Source organism: Theropithecus gelada, chromosome 4 (genome assembly GCF_003255815.1).
Source record: "Theropithecus gelada isolate Dixy chromosome 4, Tgel_1.0, whole genome shotgun sequence".
NCBI classification, from domain to species: domain Eukaryota; kingdom Metazoa; phylum Chordata; class Mammalia; order Primates; family Cercopithecidae; genus Theropithecus; species Theropithecus gelada.
The window spans coordinates 72696859-72715682 of NC_037671.1; the positions used below are offsets into that span (position 1 = coordinate 72696859).

General features: G+C 38.4%; 1 protein-coding gene across 3 annotated transcripts in view; it reads left to right on the forward strand.

Moving 5' to 3' along the window:
• The window catches only part of CD109 (CD109 molecule), a 139406-nt gene that overhangs the window by 54393 nt on the left and 66189 nt on the right, over positions 1 to 18824 (forward strand). For all 3 annotated transcript variants that reach the window (XM_025383238.1, XM_025383239.1, XM_025383237.1), the window contains 4 exons: positions 10085 to 10124; positions 12401 to 12485; positions 17485 to 17581; positions 17836 to 17977. In XM_025383238.1, the coding sequence (XP_025239023.1) occupies positions 10085 to 10124; positions 12401 to 12485; positions 17485 to 17581; positions 17836 to 17977 (364 nt within the window). The remainder of the gene's footprint in view (positions 1 to 10084; positions 10125 to 12400; positions 12486 to 17484; positions 17582 to 17835; positions 17978 to 18824) is intronic.

The following is an 18824-nucleotide window of genomic DNA, read 5'->3' on the forward strand; positions in this document are numbered from 1 at the left end:
GGTCATGTTACATGTCTTTAAAAACCATAATTCCTTCAACTTTGAGTAGGAACAGAGAGGGTTAAATGGGTGGTTTTTGTTTATTGTTTGTTTTTAAAGGGATATGTTTCTAGTTAGTACTTTTTTAACATTAAGGAAACAAGTTTGTCCCCTGTACTGCAGATGGTAACACTGTTTTAGGAGTATGAATGTGCTTGTGACACTGGATACCTGGCCACTCTCCTGCTAACTGGAGGCTTGTATGGTTTATGTCTTGGTCATTGGTTAGATCCATTATTCCCAAGTCCTATCACTATGAGTGACTGTCAGGTATAGACCAGCTTCAGTTCTTCAGGTGTTTAGTTCCGGTATTTAAGAACCAGAATAATATTTGTAATCCTTTCTAATGAGAGACAGGATTCAGGAAAAAAACTGTCTCCTGGGGAGGTTCTTATTCCTCCCTCCTCACACTCAGCAGATTATCTTCCTTTCCACTTCACAGAGAACACAGTCATCAGATGGGAATTTCTTTCACTTTTTCTGCCAGATTTACATGTCTTGGCTGTGCCCATCTCATGCTTATTCTCTTCTTTTTACAGGAAAGGTCCTATTCTTCATATCTAAGACCAGCATCCTGATTTCTGCCTTGGCTTCTTTCTTCCTCTACTTTCTCAGAAAACTTACAGTGTTGACAATCTGTTTCTTCTCAGTCTTCAAACTGGATCTCTTTCTGTCTTTGATCTTTTTACAAAATCTAATATGTTTAATTCCTTCTCATTGAACAAACCAAAAATATAGAGAAATACTGTACTTTAACTGTACTTCCTTTTCAGTGACTTCACATTCCCATTCTAGCCAGTCTTCTAAAAAAAATGTTGTCTAATCTCTCTGCCTCCATTTCCCCAACTCACTCCAATTTGGCTCTGAGATTTCTTTCTACTTGCTTGGTTTCTTCTTCTTGGTCACTTTTGTCATTTACTCTCTGTTACATATTGACATCTTTCATTTCTCACTCTAGGGATGTTCATCCAAAGACGTGGTTTCAGTTTCCATCTATACACCAGTGAGTCTCAAATTGGTCTCTCTGAGAGGACCTACACTTCTGAGTTATAGACCTTTAAAACTATCTACCTATTCAACATCTGTACTTGGATGTTCCAAAGCACCCCAAACTCTTCATGTCCAGTATCATTCTTCATGATCTTTCCCCACCACACCTGGCTCTTCTGTAGCATTTCCTATCTTACTTAATTGCTCTATCCATTCAGTTGTGCAGGCTGGTAACCTTAGAGTTCTTGACACCTCATGCTGCCTGACCACCCACATTCAGGCCTTCACCAATTCCCACAGCTTTTGTCCTTAAATATATTTCTTTCCTTCCATTTTTTTTAAACCATGAGACAGAGTCTTGCTCTGTCACCTAGGCAATCTCAGCTCACGGCAACCTCCATCTCCCGAGTTCAAGCGATCTTCCTGCCTCCGTCTGCTGAGTAGCTGGGAGTACAGGCGTGTGCCACCATGCCTGGCTAATTTTTATATTTTTTGTAGAGATGGGGTTTCACTATGTTGCCCAGGCTGGTCTCTAACTCCTTAGCTCAAGCAGTCTGCCTGCCTCAACCTTAAATATATTTCAAATCCACCTACTTCTCTATTTCCACCTCTCCCTCCTGTGTCCAAGCCACTGTTATATTGTTTCTAGATATTACAGTGTCTCTTAATCTCTCTGCATTTAGTTTTTTTCCCTTTGCAGCCAATTCTCTACACAGCAGTAAAAATAATTTAAACATTGGTTGGATTGTCTTATTCCCCAGCTTAAAACTCTTCAAAGACTTTCCACTGGCCTCAGAACAAAATTCAGATGTTTTCCCATGGCCTACACAGGGTCTTACCTGATCTGACTCTGTTTTTCCCGTCTCATCTCCAGATTTCATAACTCTCTGTAAATGTTAATTCACAGCTTTTATCATAATTTGTAATATATACTCACGTATGTGGTTATTTGATAAATATCCTTCTTTCCACTAGATCAGAAGGTCCGTGCAGGGTTGTATTCCTATTACACCTGACACTCAGGTGCAATGAATATCTCTTGAAGGAATGGATGAATGAATGCATTTGTTGTGTTTGGGCCTCGGCTCTGGTAATTCTGATTCAGTAGCTCTGGGGTAGGAACTGGACCTATTTATTAAACCCACCACAGCAGATTCTGATGCTGAGTTTGGGTTGAACCCTCAAGAGAAATACGTTGCAACTACAGTTTAGACCACAGATGTTTAGACTGTAAACAGGAAAGGGAAAGAAAGGATGATGTAAATGTTAACCAACATTTTCTCTCATTTTGCATACCCTATTGACTCTGTCATTCCTCTAAGTAGGTCAGTGTACATCAACTGACACTTTTACAGGATGATGTTTCCATTGTGATTTCTTGTTTATTTTTAAGCTCTCCCAATTTTATGGTAAAAATAAAAGAGGGGAAAAATAGGATATTGCATGATTGCTGTTATGTAGGCAATAGGTTTAGGCATAGTCAGATTAGCAGGGATCTGAAGAAAGCTAAAAATATGAAGCTTTTCTGTTGTATGCGAGGGTGGGAAGAAACACCAGTCAGTACAGCATCTAAAGGTGATACAACACAGACCTGGCTTTCAAGGAGCTTACAATCAAAGAAGCTTCATGTAACAAATGCGAAGAGCATTACATTAGGAGTCCTAAGACCTGGGTACTGTGCTCTAGTCAAGGGTGCATGGCATTTCAGCTGCAGTTCTCCATTTCCTCAGCGGTAAAATAAGCGGTTTGGATCAAGGGATTTTTAAGGATCTTCACAGCTTTACAAGTCCAAGATAGGGCTGGAGGGGTCTGTAAGACTTTGATGGGAAGTGGTGGGCTCTGAGCTGGCTGACAGGGCTCTGGGGCCGGGAGCAGACACTGGCTGGAGTGGAGGGCTTGTAGAGAGTAGTAGTTGAAGAGAAAGTTTGTGGGCCGAGCTGTGGAGGTTATTGGCCAACAGGCTGAAGTTTTATATTTCGTTTTGTAGACAGCAGAGAGCTCTAAAAACTTTTGTGTGTTTTACTTTGAATTTCAATCAATGACGCAAATTTCAATATAGAATTTCTGAGGACAAAGGAAACAAAATGTGTGTGAATGAGTCTCTCAAATTATAAAAGTTATAGGATCATACCTTCATAATTTTCCTCTGATTATAAAAGTAATGCATGAATAAGGTAAAAACATCCAAACATGATACTGTAGAAAGTGTGACACCCTTATCATAAACTTCCAAACAAATAAAAATCATCAGTATGTGTTGTCTTCTTATTGCTTGAGTAGAAAGTTTCTACGTAATAGTATGACATGATTAAAGTTGCATTTTAGGAAGATCACGTTGGTGGCAGCATGTGGGGTGATTAGAGGGAGAGAAACTAAAGTCCAGGAGACTACCAGGGAGTTAGTATTATTGTTTAACAATATACGAATACCTTCAATGTTAGCTTGTAATCGAATACCTTCAGTGTTAGTAAGTTCAAAGGTAATAGGGGACTGTGGTAAGAGACCAGAAAAAATTAAAGAGGAATGGATGAATTCTAGAGACACTTAAAGGCAGTATCATTAGGGTTAGTGACTGGATTTCGATTGGGCAGAGGAGAAAGAGGAGCAAAAGGTGCATGAGAATTTCAAACTGGGTCTTTGGGAGAATCACCCGTGATCAGTTCTAGGGAAGTCAGGGATGGAAGCTCAGTTTGGGTGAGTGGTATGAGCTAGATGTATTTGGACTGAGCCATCAGAAATCACATTTAGGAGAAAAGCAGAGAAGCCATCCAAAGCAATAGGAAAAGAACAGCCAGTTTTGGGGAAGAGAAAAGCCAGCAAGTTCAAGCACAGAGCAGAGGGGAAGAGATTCAGAGAGAGTGGCTTTCCAGGTGCTGCAGAGGCCTCAAAGAGAGTGAGGCCTGAGAAAAGTGACGGGTGGTTAGACGAAAGCAACGTGGCATACCGAGCATCTTCTGGTGCCAGTGAAATGGGAGAGGCAGAATCCAGATTTCAAGGGCAATAAAGTGCATAAATAGCTATACATAATATAGCTATGTAATGTAGGCTATTGTATACAAGAGTCTACAACTTCTGTTCCTAAGAAGGAGAGAATTAATATGATTATCTGGTGGAGGCAGCAGCAATATAATTTCATTTATGTTATGGTATTCCTATTCTTACTTAACATATTTCTGCCCAGTTATTTATGTGTAACTGTGAGGTTGTACATTTATTACTTGACAGGTGAAGTAAAAACCACTTTATTCTTGTACCATTTTGTCCTGTTCTTTGGGATGAATTCTTCCCTACTCCTTGGATAAAATGCAGGGAAAATCCCATCATTTTTATGGTTACTCTTTGGTAACAAAAGGTCCTGTCACATTTGGTTACTTTCATACACACAAACAGTCTACATTCAGTGATTAATATGTCCAGTCTAATGAAATAAAATGCTCCCTTCTCCAGCTTGGGTCTTCTTTGGTCCGGATGCCTGCCTCCGACTCACTAGGCTGCCTTTGACTCCTCCAGATTGAATTGGGTGGAGGAAAGAGAAGTAAGGGTAACAAAATTCTCATCTGATGTATAAGGATGGGTCATGTGAACTTGCTAATATTTGTCCTACAAAAATGGCAATTTAATGTAGTTCAATGTAATACTGTTGTCATCTGCATTAGACCTCTCTGGGAGGTCAATGGAAAAACTAACATTTTTTATTCTAAACTCCTTTCTGTATTCCTAGGAGGACCCTTAAGATTGCTGGGTGGTCTTTCATCCAAAGTACCCTGGATGCTTTTGAATCTGTCTCCTCCAAATGGCAGCTCATAACTCCATCTTTAGCTCCTGGGCATCTAGATCACACACCTCCAGCTTCCCTCTTCTGAGGGCTTGCCTTATTCCTACTAAGGCTATTTTGATCAGGAGAGAAAGCAGTCCCATGCTGACTTGCTCTTTTGGCATGTCTAGTTGAGGGAAAATGCTCATGCTTTCTCTGATCCTCAACACCCAGGAGATGCAGACCACTTCTAGCATAGCACACTCTTAGCTCCACTGTCAGCACCAATATTATACCCTTTAGAGTTTTCAGGTGTGTCAAGAGCCTACTCACTGACAGCTTGAGGATGCTCCCAGGGACACATACCCAGTTGTCTGCATTGTCTATGGAAGCCCCTTTCCCTAGGGCTTGAAATGAGGGCCAAGCAACTCTACCTGATGCCCCAGGGTGGAGTGTGTGCCACTCCTAGTTCATTGAAAGCTCTGTCCTGAAATTCCCGTCTAGTTTTATTTTTATCTTGACCTTTCCACCTTGGTGATGGGTTAAGAGTTACAAAACCAGTTTTTGGAAACCACCTTTGCAAGTGCTATGTGGTAGTCCTTCACCTATGGAAGGTGGACATAGTTGACATCTATTGTCTTGGGGGACAAATGCAAAACTGAGTCTGACATAGTTCCCTTTTAACCTCCCGTTATGTGCAGATCTCACAAATTCAGTGCCTTTCTTAATCTTTAAGTAAAAGGTACATCCAGAAACTGGAGAGTAGTGCTAAAACAAACTATTAGGGAACTGAAATGACCACAAAAGAACATAATGAACAAGCATAAATAATCCAACCAGCACCTTAGTTTTGATTCTGGCATTGCTTTTTACTCCAGAAGCAAGAGTTGAAAGAAACTGACCTGCATTTTAAAATGTATTTTTTAATGGTCAAGGAATATGCTATATTTCTTCAAATTTGTTAAAAATAGAAACTCAAGAGTTGGATGGCATCCTGGTTAGGGAAGAAAAATTCTGTAACTGAAATAGATGGTTTTAGTAATTCACATGTCTCAATTTGTATTCTAGTCATAGCATACTTCTTAAAAGCGTAGTAAAAACAATGTGTTTTTTCTTTCCAAATTCATTTGTCTAATTTCTGTAACATACACCCTCACAACGAATTACTAACTCAGGGACAAGAGGTAGAGAAATTACAGAGGTTGCTAAGAATACCTGCTGACTCTTATTTTCTACTTCTGCTTTAGAAGTTGTTTAGAAAATCTAATCAAGACAGGCTTACATCCAATAGAAACAGAGAGTGAATACATGTGCTTCGGAGCAGGTTTTTAGGAGAGAGCTTTCCCCGTGGAACTGTGACCATATTGGGGAAAGAAGAGCTCAGACGACATGAGTTATGCTTCTCTTGCCTGGGGAGGTGTTTGCTTAAAAAACATGCTGCCCAAGTATTTAAGCCTTCAGGTTAGCCTTTTTCCAATTGTTGGCAGAGTGAATGAGCATAAACTATATCTGATGAACTACAATTAGCACAAATACTCATTTTGAAGCAGATAAAATTATTTCAAAACTGAAGGAAAATTGTTTAGTAAGAGAAACTTGTACTTCCTACAAAAGGACTGGATTTTTTGCTCCAAGTTTTTAGTAAAGTTTAGTAAAATTTTGTTTAGTTAGCTAGAATGAACAGAACAGTTTGGGAATACATTTTATTCATTTTTTTAAACTAAAGGTTAGCAAACCCTGGCAGAAAAACCAAATGTAGCCTGATACCTGTTTTTTGTAAATAAAGATTTATTGGAACATAGTCGTGCTTGTTTGTTTACAAATTGTCTCTGGCTACATTTGCATTGCAACAGCATTGTTAAGTAGTTGGGACAGAGACCATATGGCCTGCAAAGCCTAAAATATTTACTATCCTGTTCTTTACAGGAAAAGTTTGCGGATCCCTGTTCTAGATTAATGAAAGTACTCAGTATCGGTGTTTTTGTGGTTATATATGGCATAAATGGCTGTTAATTCTCTGAATTATTATTAATTTTAAATATTTCAGTGTCTTTTGTACTTGATTATATATTTCATTAAAACAACTGAATCAATTCTGAAAATTGGTATGGCCTGTTTGCCTAAAGGACAATACACTGGACATTACAAAACTCATTTCTGCTTTTCAAATCCCTTGGACAGTAAAATAATTTATTTGTTGATTTGCATTTTACTACTTATAAGCACCTTGGGAAGACATTGTGTAGTAGAAAGCATGCTGTCAGCACTCACTTACAAAATGTTTTCTAGATTTATTGGAACAATTTAAAATGTCAGTGAAAAGAAAAACTTTTCTTCCTTTGTGTTCTTCGGTTTTCTATGATGGCTGGATGCTTCCACTCCTTGGGGCATTCATGTTCCTTCTACGTAAAGGGCAGAGAGTTAAGGTTACTCTGTGGATCATTTGCCTCTTCAGGGTTGTTTGATCCTTCTCAAGAGAAGATTATTTTAATGTGTTGCAGGAGATGCTGCCTAATAACTGAGGCTGATTTATTGAGTACTGTAAGAACCAGACTGGGGACAAGAATGGACTCATTTATTAATTTATACTTATGTTTATTTAACAAACATTGAAGGCATGCTTTACCAGGTTCTGTGCTCTCAAGGATTTCATAGTCTCTTACAGGAGATGGACACGAAGCAAGCGATTATCATATATTGTGTTAGGCAAGATGATTGAGTTATAGACAGGATATTATAGGAGAGAAGGGGCATCTAACCCACCATGGGGAGAGGGCAATCAAGAAAAGCTATTTGAAAGAGGCTAAATCCAGATCAATAAATCCAGGACATTCTGTCAGAAATTGAGGTGGAGATGTCTAGCAGGTGGATTTGAGTCTCAATCTGGGATAGAGATAAGGATTTAGGTATCTTTATGCTAGAAATGGCAGTTAAAACCCTGAAGAGTGGGAAGAGGGCTCAGCATGGGAAAGGCTAACATTTAAGGATCAGAAACAGGTGCATAAAGGAAACAAGGAAGGGGTCAGAGAGATATTTAGGAGTAACAAGAGAACAAAAGACAAGAGAGTTTAGAGACCGAGTGAGGGGATGGAGACGGTCAATGGAAAGATGGAAAATCCAGGACTGATCAGGGACTGGCAGTGTAGGAGGAGGAGGGGAGATGAAATTCATTTCAAATATAATCTAATGTAAACTACTTGTGTGTTAAACAAATGATGACCTAAAACTTAGTTTCAGGCTGTTGTTTTAAGTAGGCTCAAATAAGTAAGTTGATTTCCTATATTTGTAAAAGCCAATAATTTTTATTTAATCAAACACACATTTATTGAGCACTTATTTTGTACTAGGTTGACACCTCAAGGGTCAAACTATGAGGGATACAAAATGATAAAAAAATGAAGTAGCAATATTTAAGCTAAGCCCTGGAAAATGGGGAGGGATGGAAGTACATGTAAGTCAAGAATAGGCAAGAGTTAGAGCAAAAACACAGTGCATGAAACCCCAGGACCCTGTCAGTCTTGAATTATCGTTCTTGACTATGTCTGTCTCCACCACTAGACCCTCTAATGCTGAGGACTGTGATTTATAGAGCCTCAGATGGTGTTTTGCATGTCGTATTTACTCAGTTAATGTTTGCTATGCGAATGAAACTTGAGAAACAGAAACATCATAATTGTTACTTATTCCATAGTCTTGCCTGTGCTGGCCTCAGTAATAAAGCAAAAACTAACTTAAAGACTAACATTCCTATGTTCATCAGTAAAACAGATAATAGGTAAATTACCTTCTTGATTTGACTTTTGAGAATGACATGTTAGAACTTATAAATGAATCAAATACATGTAATTTATAATGTTACTATATGATATGAAAACAATTTGAGATAGAAGCCACAAATATGAAATTCCTTAAGACTTTGATCAAAACAACACAATTTCTTGAGATTTCCTTTTTTATTAAAAAATTTTTATTTTTCAACAACAGCTAACCAAAGATGGGATCTTCTTTACATGACAATGTCGAAGTCAATTTATACACAATTTATTTGTTAGCATGTTAGTGATTATATTTGTTTTATATTTTGAAGTGAACTATGGCCTTCTTTTAGGACTGAACAATAACTTCTTGGTGTACAGATGCTTTAGATTAACCAAGGGTACTTGTTAACAAAAGCTATTATTTTATAGCTACATCTCAATGTTTTGAGTTGATAAATTTGGGAATTAAATTTACAATACAAATTTCATTAGTGGAATTACATAGCCAGTTTGGAGAGGTTCTATTTATTGTGCTACCTTGATTAGAATGAACGATTTAGAAATATGAAGAGTTGACTGGGCATGGTGGCTCACGCCTGTGATCCTAGCACTTTGGGAGGCCGAGGTGGGCAGATTGCTTGAGCTCAGGAGTTTGAGACCAGCCTGGGCAACATGGCAAAATCTCATCTCTACTAAAGAAAAAAAAACAAAAACAAAACCAAACATTAGCAGGGCTTGGTGACTCGCCTCTGTAGTCCCAGCTAGTTGGTGGGCTGAGGCAGGAGAATCGCTTGAGTCCAGGAGGTTGAGGCTGCAGTGAGCCATGTTTGTGCCACTGCACTCCAGCCTGGGTGACAAAGTGAGACTCAAAAAAAAAAAAAAAAAAAAAAACAGAAGAAGAAATATGAAGAGTTAGATAAATGATACGGTAATAGCCCACATGTTTTCTTGTTGATTGTGGAAAAGGAAATAATTAGCAGTATCTATTATAACAGCATAGGATGTATTGATTTAAGGATTATAGTAGAAAATAATTCAAGGAATTGGAAAGGTGAAGCATGTCGTTCCCTGAAGATTTTCCATCCTTAATTATTCACAAGTATTTGAGTTATGTGGAACTTCACTTTCTCCATTAATTTTTGATAATGATATCCAAAACAAATCTGAAGTTATTTGTTAGTTTGACCTGTGTTATCCTTGCTTCATAAATTCCTGAATTATCTAGTTTAATCTAGTTCTTATTTCACAAATGATGGAAGTCAGATTAAGCAGTTTGTTTAAATGACCTGCAATGAATTATAAAGATAGGTCACCTTTTTATGCTAACGGGTTGGCAAGAAAAATTCCTGAAATTTTACGGGCTTCATGCTGCAGTTGTCTACAAATACACTTCCATAAATGAAAATAAACAGGTTTGTTCATTGTATCATTATAAATGTAATTTAAAAATTAATTTTCTAAATTGTTTTATGCAAGTAAGCAAGCAAGCAAAATAAATAAAAACTCTTATATTTTCTTGTCTTTTTTTTCCCCTGCCCAATAGGACCAGACATATTATCAATCATTTCAGGTTTCAGAATATGGTAAGAGTTCCTCAACCTACTTTGGAAGAAAAAAGCATTTGTTACTTTCAGCAGAGATTAGAGAAATGTTTAAGAGATGTGTTATTTGAAGTAAAAATATCAATGGAGTTAAAATTCTGGTGTTTTTTACAGGCCTAAACATATTTTTTTCCTTTGTAAAATTTCTAAAATCTCATTATACAGAAAAAAGTAGAAAAAAATCACTTATAGTTGTATTATGCTAGTCTTTTTCTTATCCACAACATGATTTTTCTATTTTTCTACTTTGTCGTGATCATAAAATATTTAAAATGTTGCACTTAAAAATACTTAACAAATTCTCTTCCATATTTTTCATTTGATTGGCATTGGTAAAGATGGTCTGTTTCTCAGGTAAATCCTTTTCTTGCAGGTGCCATACTTACAATATCAGTTAGAAACCCATAGATAAAAACAGTGGGACCCATCTATTTTGTTGGTGAATGGAGAGGAATGAGAGATGAGAGTGAAAGCATAGGATCTTAGTATTAGTTATAATTTGAGTAGTTATTTTGAGGTTACACATGGAGTTCTTCATTTGATTTGAGCTTCTTTTTGAGATTGGGTTTTATTTAGGCAGTAGAAATTATAATATGCAGGTAGTAATATCTCAGGCTCTGTGGGCCATATGTGTCTGTCATTACTACTCAACTTTGCCTTGGTAGCATGAGAGCAGCCAAAGATAATATGTACATGATTGTTGCTGTGCTGCAATAAACTTCATTTTATGGGCATGAAAATTTGAATTTCATATAATTTTCATATGTCATGAAATATTTTTCTTTTGATTTTTTCCAACCAGTTAAAAATTGTAAAAAATGTTCTTGGTTCATGCTGGTCATAGTTTGCTGAAGTCTGATCTGTAACTGTGCTCTCCAGTAGCGGGGCCACTTGCCATGTGTGGCTCTTGAGCGCTTCAAATGTGGCTAGTCCAAATGGAGACACCAGATGTCAAAGACTTAGTACAAGAAAAATGAAAGCAAGAAAAATAGTTCATTAATAACCATTTTTAAATTTTGATTATTTGTTGAAATGATAATCTTTTAGATATATGGGGTTAAGTAAAATATAAAAATTAATTTCACCTGCTTATTTTTACTTTTAAAATTTGGCTACTAGAAATGAAAAATTACACATATGGCTCCCATTTTATGTCTTTTAGACAGCCCTGATCTAGAAGAATAAATCATAGGGGACCAACATTTTTATAGGCTATCTTTATATCCCATTGTGGTGGTATACTGGGTGATTGTATGTTGTTGCATGAGGTATAGTGGAGGTGGGGAATTGATTGCAAACCTGTGATGTTTGAGGAAGAGGCATTTGGAATTCCTTGGTGGTGGGGGTTGGGAGAGTCATAGTTGACTCATGTGACTTTTTTGGTCTCCCTGTCCTAGACTGGTCTAGAGTCTAGGAGTGTCTTGGTACATTCAGGGCCATTAGCCTTGATTGGAGCTGAAGGTCTGCCCTATATTGTTGACCCTTTGGTTTTTTTGATACTTCTCTTATGTTAATTGAATGGTGAGGTGCCTTGTTATGATCCACCTGCCTCAGCCTCCCAGAGTGCTAGGATTATAGGCATGAGCCACTGCTCCCGGCCTCATACTTTCATTATATGAGTTGCTTCTTTGGTCAGAGAACTATAGAAAAAAAGTTTTATAGACTGGAAAGAAACACACATTTTTTACTCTGGTGGAGTGCTTTATATCAATTATAGTATTAGTACTTATAAAATGGTTTATACCTTAATTATTATTATTATTTTTTGAGACGAAGTCTTACTGTGTCACTCAGGCTGGAGTGCAGTGGCATGATCTCAGCTTACTGCAACCACTGCCTCCTGGGTTCAAGCAATTCTCCTGCCTCAGCCTCCTGAGTAGCTGGGATTACCGGTGCGCACCACCATGCCCAGCAGTTTTTGTATTTTTAGTAGAGACGGGATTTCACCTTGTTGGCCAGGCTGGTCTCAAACTCCTGACCTCAGGTGATCCACCTGCCTCAGCCTCCCAGAGTGCTAGGATTATAGGCATGAGCCACTGCTCCCGGCCTCATACCTTAATTATATAAGGCTGACCAAACTAGGGATTTATAGTTTTGGGTGAAACAAAGGGCTTTTCATCTGTCTTAACATGTATTTGGATTCTAATGAATTTAAGTTCAAATCGTACAAATTATCAACTCCTTCAGAACAATTTTATTTTTCATTTTGTTCAGTGGCAGATGATAGTGAAAGATTTACCCTTGCTTTTCTTTTCCAGTATTACCAAAATTTGAAGTGACATTGCAGACACCATTATACTGTTCTATGAATTCTAAGCATTTAAACGGTACCATCGTAGCAAAGTAAGTGTCATTTTTCTTTTGATATGACTTGAAACCATTATAAGACTATTTGACTAAAAGCTGATTATATACTTCAGAATATTAGGGCAATTTTTGCTTATTAAAATACCTTAGTGGACAGTAAACGACTATTTCTAATAAATAATTAAGCATAGGGCAGATCTCTACATTTCTCTGCATCCATCGCTCTGCTTGCAAGCTGACCCAGTCCTAAAATATTTCCAATAGACTAGTGTCTTTCTTAGAGTTATTAAGGGATTTATATTATAGATAGCACTTTTTTTTTCAGATGACATGGAATTGAGGTAACTTATCTTTACTTAAATTCTATTTTTTTCCACTGATAATGGAGATAGAGCTCTTGGGGGAGAGAATAGTTTGCCTTATTACAATTAACAGATGAGTAAATAATCCACATTTATCCATTACATCACATCGTATGAACACAGAGACTTCCAACCCACCTAACACAACAGATCTATGGTGGCTGTCATGCTTTTGACTCACTGTGTTGAACAACGCAAGGCATTTTGTTTTGCTGAGGCAAAAAGCGTCATCAGAGTTCCAGACTAGTGCTTCTCTGAAGTGCAGGCTGGGATTGCCCTCAAGTAATTCAAGGACTCTTCTCTTGTAGCTTGAGAGTGAAGTTCAGATTCTTTAGTTTATTTTGCAGGGCTCTTTTCTGGATTCATGTCTTTTGAAACATTCCACCTTTCTCTACTCCAGCCCATTCTCTACTGTCCCAAACTCTATTCTCACATTTTACTTTAGCTTCTAAAAATGTAAAATGCTTTTTTCTAATAGACCATTACATAGGTAATTTCAAGGCTTACTACTTGCCCCCAACCCTCCTTATAGCCCTCGTAACACTAGTCACACAGTGCTGCTGTTTGCTCGTCCACCTTTCTGAACGTGGCTCTGTGTCTTATGTACTATAGCACCTTGGTGCCTACTACAGTGCCAGCCGTGGAGTAGGTATCCAATATATACCTACTGAAAGAACAAATAGGCCAGGCACAGTGGCTCACACCTGTAATGCCAGCACTTTGGGAGGCTGAGGAGGGTGGATCACTTGAGACCAGGAGTTTGAGGCCAGCCTGGCCAACATGGCAAAACTCCATCTCTACTAAAAATACAAAAATTAGCTGGGTGTGGTGGCACACTCCCAGCTACTCGGGAGGGTGAGATATGAGAATTGCTTGAACCTGGGAGGCGGAGGTTGCAGTGAGCCAAGATTGTACCATTGCACTTCAGCCTGGGTGATAGAGGGAGACCGTCTCAAAAAAAAAAAAAAAAAAAAAAAAGGAAAGAACAAATAGATAAGCAACATGACCCTTAAGATTTCAGCTCTAAGCTATATGTAGCACAGCAAAGGTCTTCATACCAAATCAAAAGCCAGATATTTGGAGTTCTGTGGATATAGGAAAAAGAAATTCAGTTTCTCCTGTATCCACATTCAACAATTAACACAGAAGACTTCTGTGACTTCTGGTCAGGAAGAAGTGGGTGAGGATTTCTCCCCACCAAAACCCAATCAATCAGTTCTGCAGGGGACACCAGGGGGTCTCCTCTAGTTCAATTCAAGCCTGACACTATCTACTGGGAGACAGCATCAGATCATAGATGACAATTTGCTCCAAGACTGCCCCTACTCCAGATGCCACTCACAAGTAATAGATTGTCACGTATGCTTCTGACTGATTGGCTGTAAATCGGAGTTACCACTACCTTCTCTTTGGGTTTGACTAATTTGCTGGAGCTGCTCACAGGACTCAGGAAGACACTTTGCTGGCTTATTGCAAAGGATGTTACAATAGATAGAGATGAAGAACTGGAAGAGATGCGTTGGGCGAGGCATGTGGGAAGCAACACGGAGCTTCCATGACCTTTCTGAGCACGCTGCCCTCCAGGAACCTCCATGCTTTCAGGTCTCTGGAAGTTCTCCAGAGCCTGTCCTTTTGGGTTTTTATGTTTTCTTTTTCTTTTTCTTTTTTTATTTTTTTCGTTTACCACTGATCAGAAGGGAAGGTATTATTTTATAATCTTTTTGTCCTTTTTTGTGCTATGGCTGCTTTCAGAGAAAAAATTCCTTGTTTTGTTAATGATACTATCCTAGAATATTTTTATTTTTTATTTTATTTTATTTTTTTAAGTGATGAAGTCTCACTCTCTCACAGGCTGGAGTGCACTGGTGCAGTCATAGCTGACTGCATCCCCGAACACCTGGGCTCAAGTGCTCTTCCCACCTCAGCCTCCCGAGTAGCTAGGACTACAGGTGCGAGCCACCACGCCTGGCTCATTTTTTTTTTTTCCTTTATAGAGATGGGGTCTTGCCATTTTCTCCAGGCTGGTCTTGAACTCCTGGCTTCACACGATACTATTGCGTTGGTCTCCTGAAGTGCTGGGACTACCGGCATGTTCCACCACTCCTGGACTGATTTGCTTTTTAAAAATTAGTCAAGCTTTTATTTTCTGAGTGATTGACTTACCCCAAATGCTTCCAGGTTCTATTTGGGACAATAATTGTATCTTTGTTTCACAATTATTATAGCCAGCTTTGTGTTTGGAAAACTAAATCTGTTTCACATTAAAGTCAAAATTAAAATTTTTGTGTCTGAGAGTACTTTAAATTATATTTGGTTTTTAAAGATCCTTTTACTATCATGTGATATAACTCTGTTAAAATACAATATCCTGGCATTCTAGTTTTGCTTTTATTTAATCTTTAGCACGATACAAGTAGAGTCAGGTTTTGAAGACTCTTGAATGAGTGAATTTGATGCTAAGGTTGCTAACCAGGGTTTCCACTGACTTTACTGTTTTTATTTGGAAGTGTGGGACATTGGAACGTGGATTTTTTTTTTCTTCTTAGTTTGGAATATGCTATATTTTAAGATTTGCTTTTGAGTTGAGTTGATCCAGATGAGGGGCTGTTTCTGTGTTCAGTTAATGGACTCAGGAAGCAGCCATTTACTGCTATGATTTGTAGACTGCAAAGCAAAATTGACTTCCATGTCTGGCTCAGCATTTCACAATAGAGATAGAAGCAACCCAGGAAATGTACTTGAAAAAGGCTTTCTGGCAGTAAAATGTATTGCCTCTTCTTCACATGAAAAGACTTTCCTGTAATGAGAGAGGATAAAATTAATACGTAGAAAGAAAAGTAGCAGAGAATGATATTTGACTCACAAAGCTAAGTTTGGACTGGGCTAGGTGGCTCGTTCCTATAATCCCAGAACTTTGGGAGGCCAATGTGGGTGGATCACTTGAGATTAGGAGTTCGAGGACAGCCTGGCAAATATGGTGAAACTCCATTTCTACTGAAAATAGAAAAATTAGCTGGGTGTAGCGGCAGATGCCTGTAATCCCAAGTGCTTGGGAGGCTGAGGCAGGAGAATCGATTGAACCTGGGAGGCGGAGGTTGCAGTGAGCTGAGATCATGCCATTGCACTCCAGCCTGGGTGACAGAGTGAGACTCTGTCTCAAAAAATAAAATAAAATAAAATTCGCTGGACGTGGTGGTGTGCGCTTGTCATCCCAGCTACTCAGGAGGCTGAGGCAGGAGAATCTCTTCAATCCTGGAGGTGGAGGTTGCAGTAAGCCGAGATCATGCCACTGCACCCCAGCCTGGGTGACAGGGTGAGAGTGTGTCTCAAACAAACAAACAAACAAACAAACAAACAAACGAAAAAATAAAATAAAACAAAAACAAAAACCAGAAACTAAGTTTGGTACTATGGATTTTAAAAATTATTCTTATTTTAAATTTTTCTGCAAAAAATCAATTTTTGACAGCCATGAGCACATTTGGTGCTCCAGAATCTACGGTCTAATAAACCTTCCTGGCTGATATCGGAACATGCAGTAATAGACCATGGTGATTGCACTATCAGCTGACATTCAAAAATCTTTTAAAGCTGTGAAGTTTCGTGGGCAAGCAGTTAATGATTTCTAGGAGTGAAAGATTTATGTAATCTTTAAAAAATCTTTGGGCAGGAAACTGTCACTCCCAATTATGATCAGGTTTTTTCTGGAGTCTTTCAGATAGATGGTCAGAGGTTGGGCAGAGTGTGTTTTAAGAACTGTTTTAAGGTACTATAGTTAAAAGTCTTCCCATTTTGGAAGCTTAATTTCAAGGATCACCTTTTATTATTTGTTTAGTTTTTGAGATGGAGTCTCACTCTGTTGCCCAGGCTGGAGTGCAGTGGCACGATCTTGGTTGTGGCCTCCGCCTCTTGGGTTCGAACAATTCTCTGCCTCAACCTCCCGAATAGCTGGGATTATAGGCACCCACCACCATGCCCGGCTAATTTTTTTGTGTTTTTAGTAGAAATGGGGTTTCACCATCTTGGCCAGGCTGATCTTGAACTCCTGACCTCGTGATCCACCTGCCTCAGCCTCCCAAAGTGCTGGGATTACAGGTATGAGCCACTGTGCCCATCCAGGATCACCATTTATTAAATACATTTTTTGTTGGTTTTAGTTTAAAAAATTATAGTAGTAGTATGTTTTTAATGTAATTTTTTTCTTTTTTAAATTTTCTTTTTTTAGTGTTTTGCCATCCCATAATGTATTATTTATTTATTTATTTATTTCTTTATTTTGAGACAGAGTCTCGTCGTGTCGCCCAGGCTGGAGTGCAGTAATACAATCTCAGCTCACTGCAACCTCCACCTCCTGGGTTCAAGCAGTTCTGCCTCAGCCTCCAAAGTAGCTGAGACTACAGGTGCCTGCCACCATGCTCAGCTAATTTTTGTATTTTTAGTAGAGACAGGGTTTCACTATGTTGGCCAGGCTGGTCTTGAACTCCTGACCTCGTGATCTGTCCGCCTCGGCCTCCCAAAGTGCTGGGATTACTGGCATGAGCCACCAGGCCCAACCCAGTGTAATTTTAAAAAAAATGTTGGATTGCTAATGTATGCTATTGAAAGTAGTATTTGTATTGTGTTCTGACAATATCAAGTTGATACATAAAAAGACTATGTTTATAATTATTCAGGTATACATATGGGAAGCCAGTGAAAGGAGACGTAACACTTACATTTTTACCTTTATCCTTTTGGGGAAAGAAGAAAAATATTACAAAAATATTTAAGGTAACTTTTGCAGACATTTTATAACGTGATGGGTAAAATATGTGTATTTTTTCTAGAAATAAGATTTAGTATTGACTTAACAAAAAGTTAAGTGTAAGAAAATCAAGAGCTTTCTAGCACTGAACAAGTGAAAATTTACGCAATTATAGTGATTAAAATGGTACTAGAGCTAATATATTTTGTGACTTAGTTTGAGTTTTATTTCTAAAATTTGAATTGCTAAAATGATAATACTGAACTTTTAAACAAAACAGATAAATGGATCTGTAAACTTCTCTTTTAATGATGAAGAGATGAAAAATATAATGGATTCTTCAAATGGACTTTCTGAACACCTGGATCTAGCTGCCCCTGGACCGGTAGAAATTTTAGCCACAGTGACAGAATCACTTACAGGTTTGTAGACTTTAAAGTGAAGGTAAGGCCGGGCGCGGTGGCTCAAGCCTGTAATCCCAGCACTTTGGGAGGCCGAGACGGGCGGATCACGAGGTCAGGAGATCAAGACCATCCTGGTTAACACGGTGAAACCCCGTCTCTACTAAAAAATACAAAAAAAACCTAGCCGGGCGAGGTGGCAGGCGCCTGTAGTCCCAGCTACTCGGGAGGCTGAGGCAGGAGAATGGCGTAAACCCGGCAGGCGGAGCTTGCAGTGAGCTGAGATCCGGCCATTGCACTCCAGCCTGGGTGACAGAACGAGACTCCGCCTCAAAAAAAAAAGAAAAAAAAAAAAAAAAAAAAAAAAAAAAAAAAAAAAAAAAAAAAAAATAAAGTGAAGGTAAAACCATTTATGTGACACTGCTTTATCATCTTTCTTATTATAACTGGCATTTTCATTTGGGAGCATCACTGGCTTTCTAAAGATGCTATTTAATGTTGAGATTGTTATGACTGTTAGTCTAAATTGCAGGATGATTTTGTAATGGGGGACCTTATTTTCTATGGAAGTCACTACTTCAACCACATGTGATAGCTCTTTGTAATTTTTTTTTTTTTTCCCCATTTCTACTCTTTCCCCCTGAAAACTACATGGAAAGGCTTACATTTTCAGCTGGTTACCTTCTTTTTAAACTCGCTGAAATCTCAGCTGCTTCTACACAGTTTTTACTTTTAATATGCAAATAAAGTTTAGTTTCTTGGACCTTTCTGTTACTATTTCAACAGCGTTAGCCAATCCCCGAAAGAGCAAAAGACTATTCTTTCATTGGCCTTAATTTGCTGCTGTTGTACATGTCACTGTGGTAGA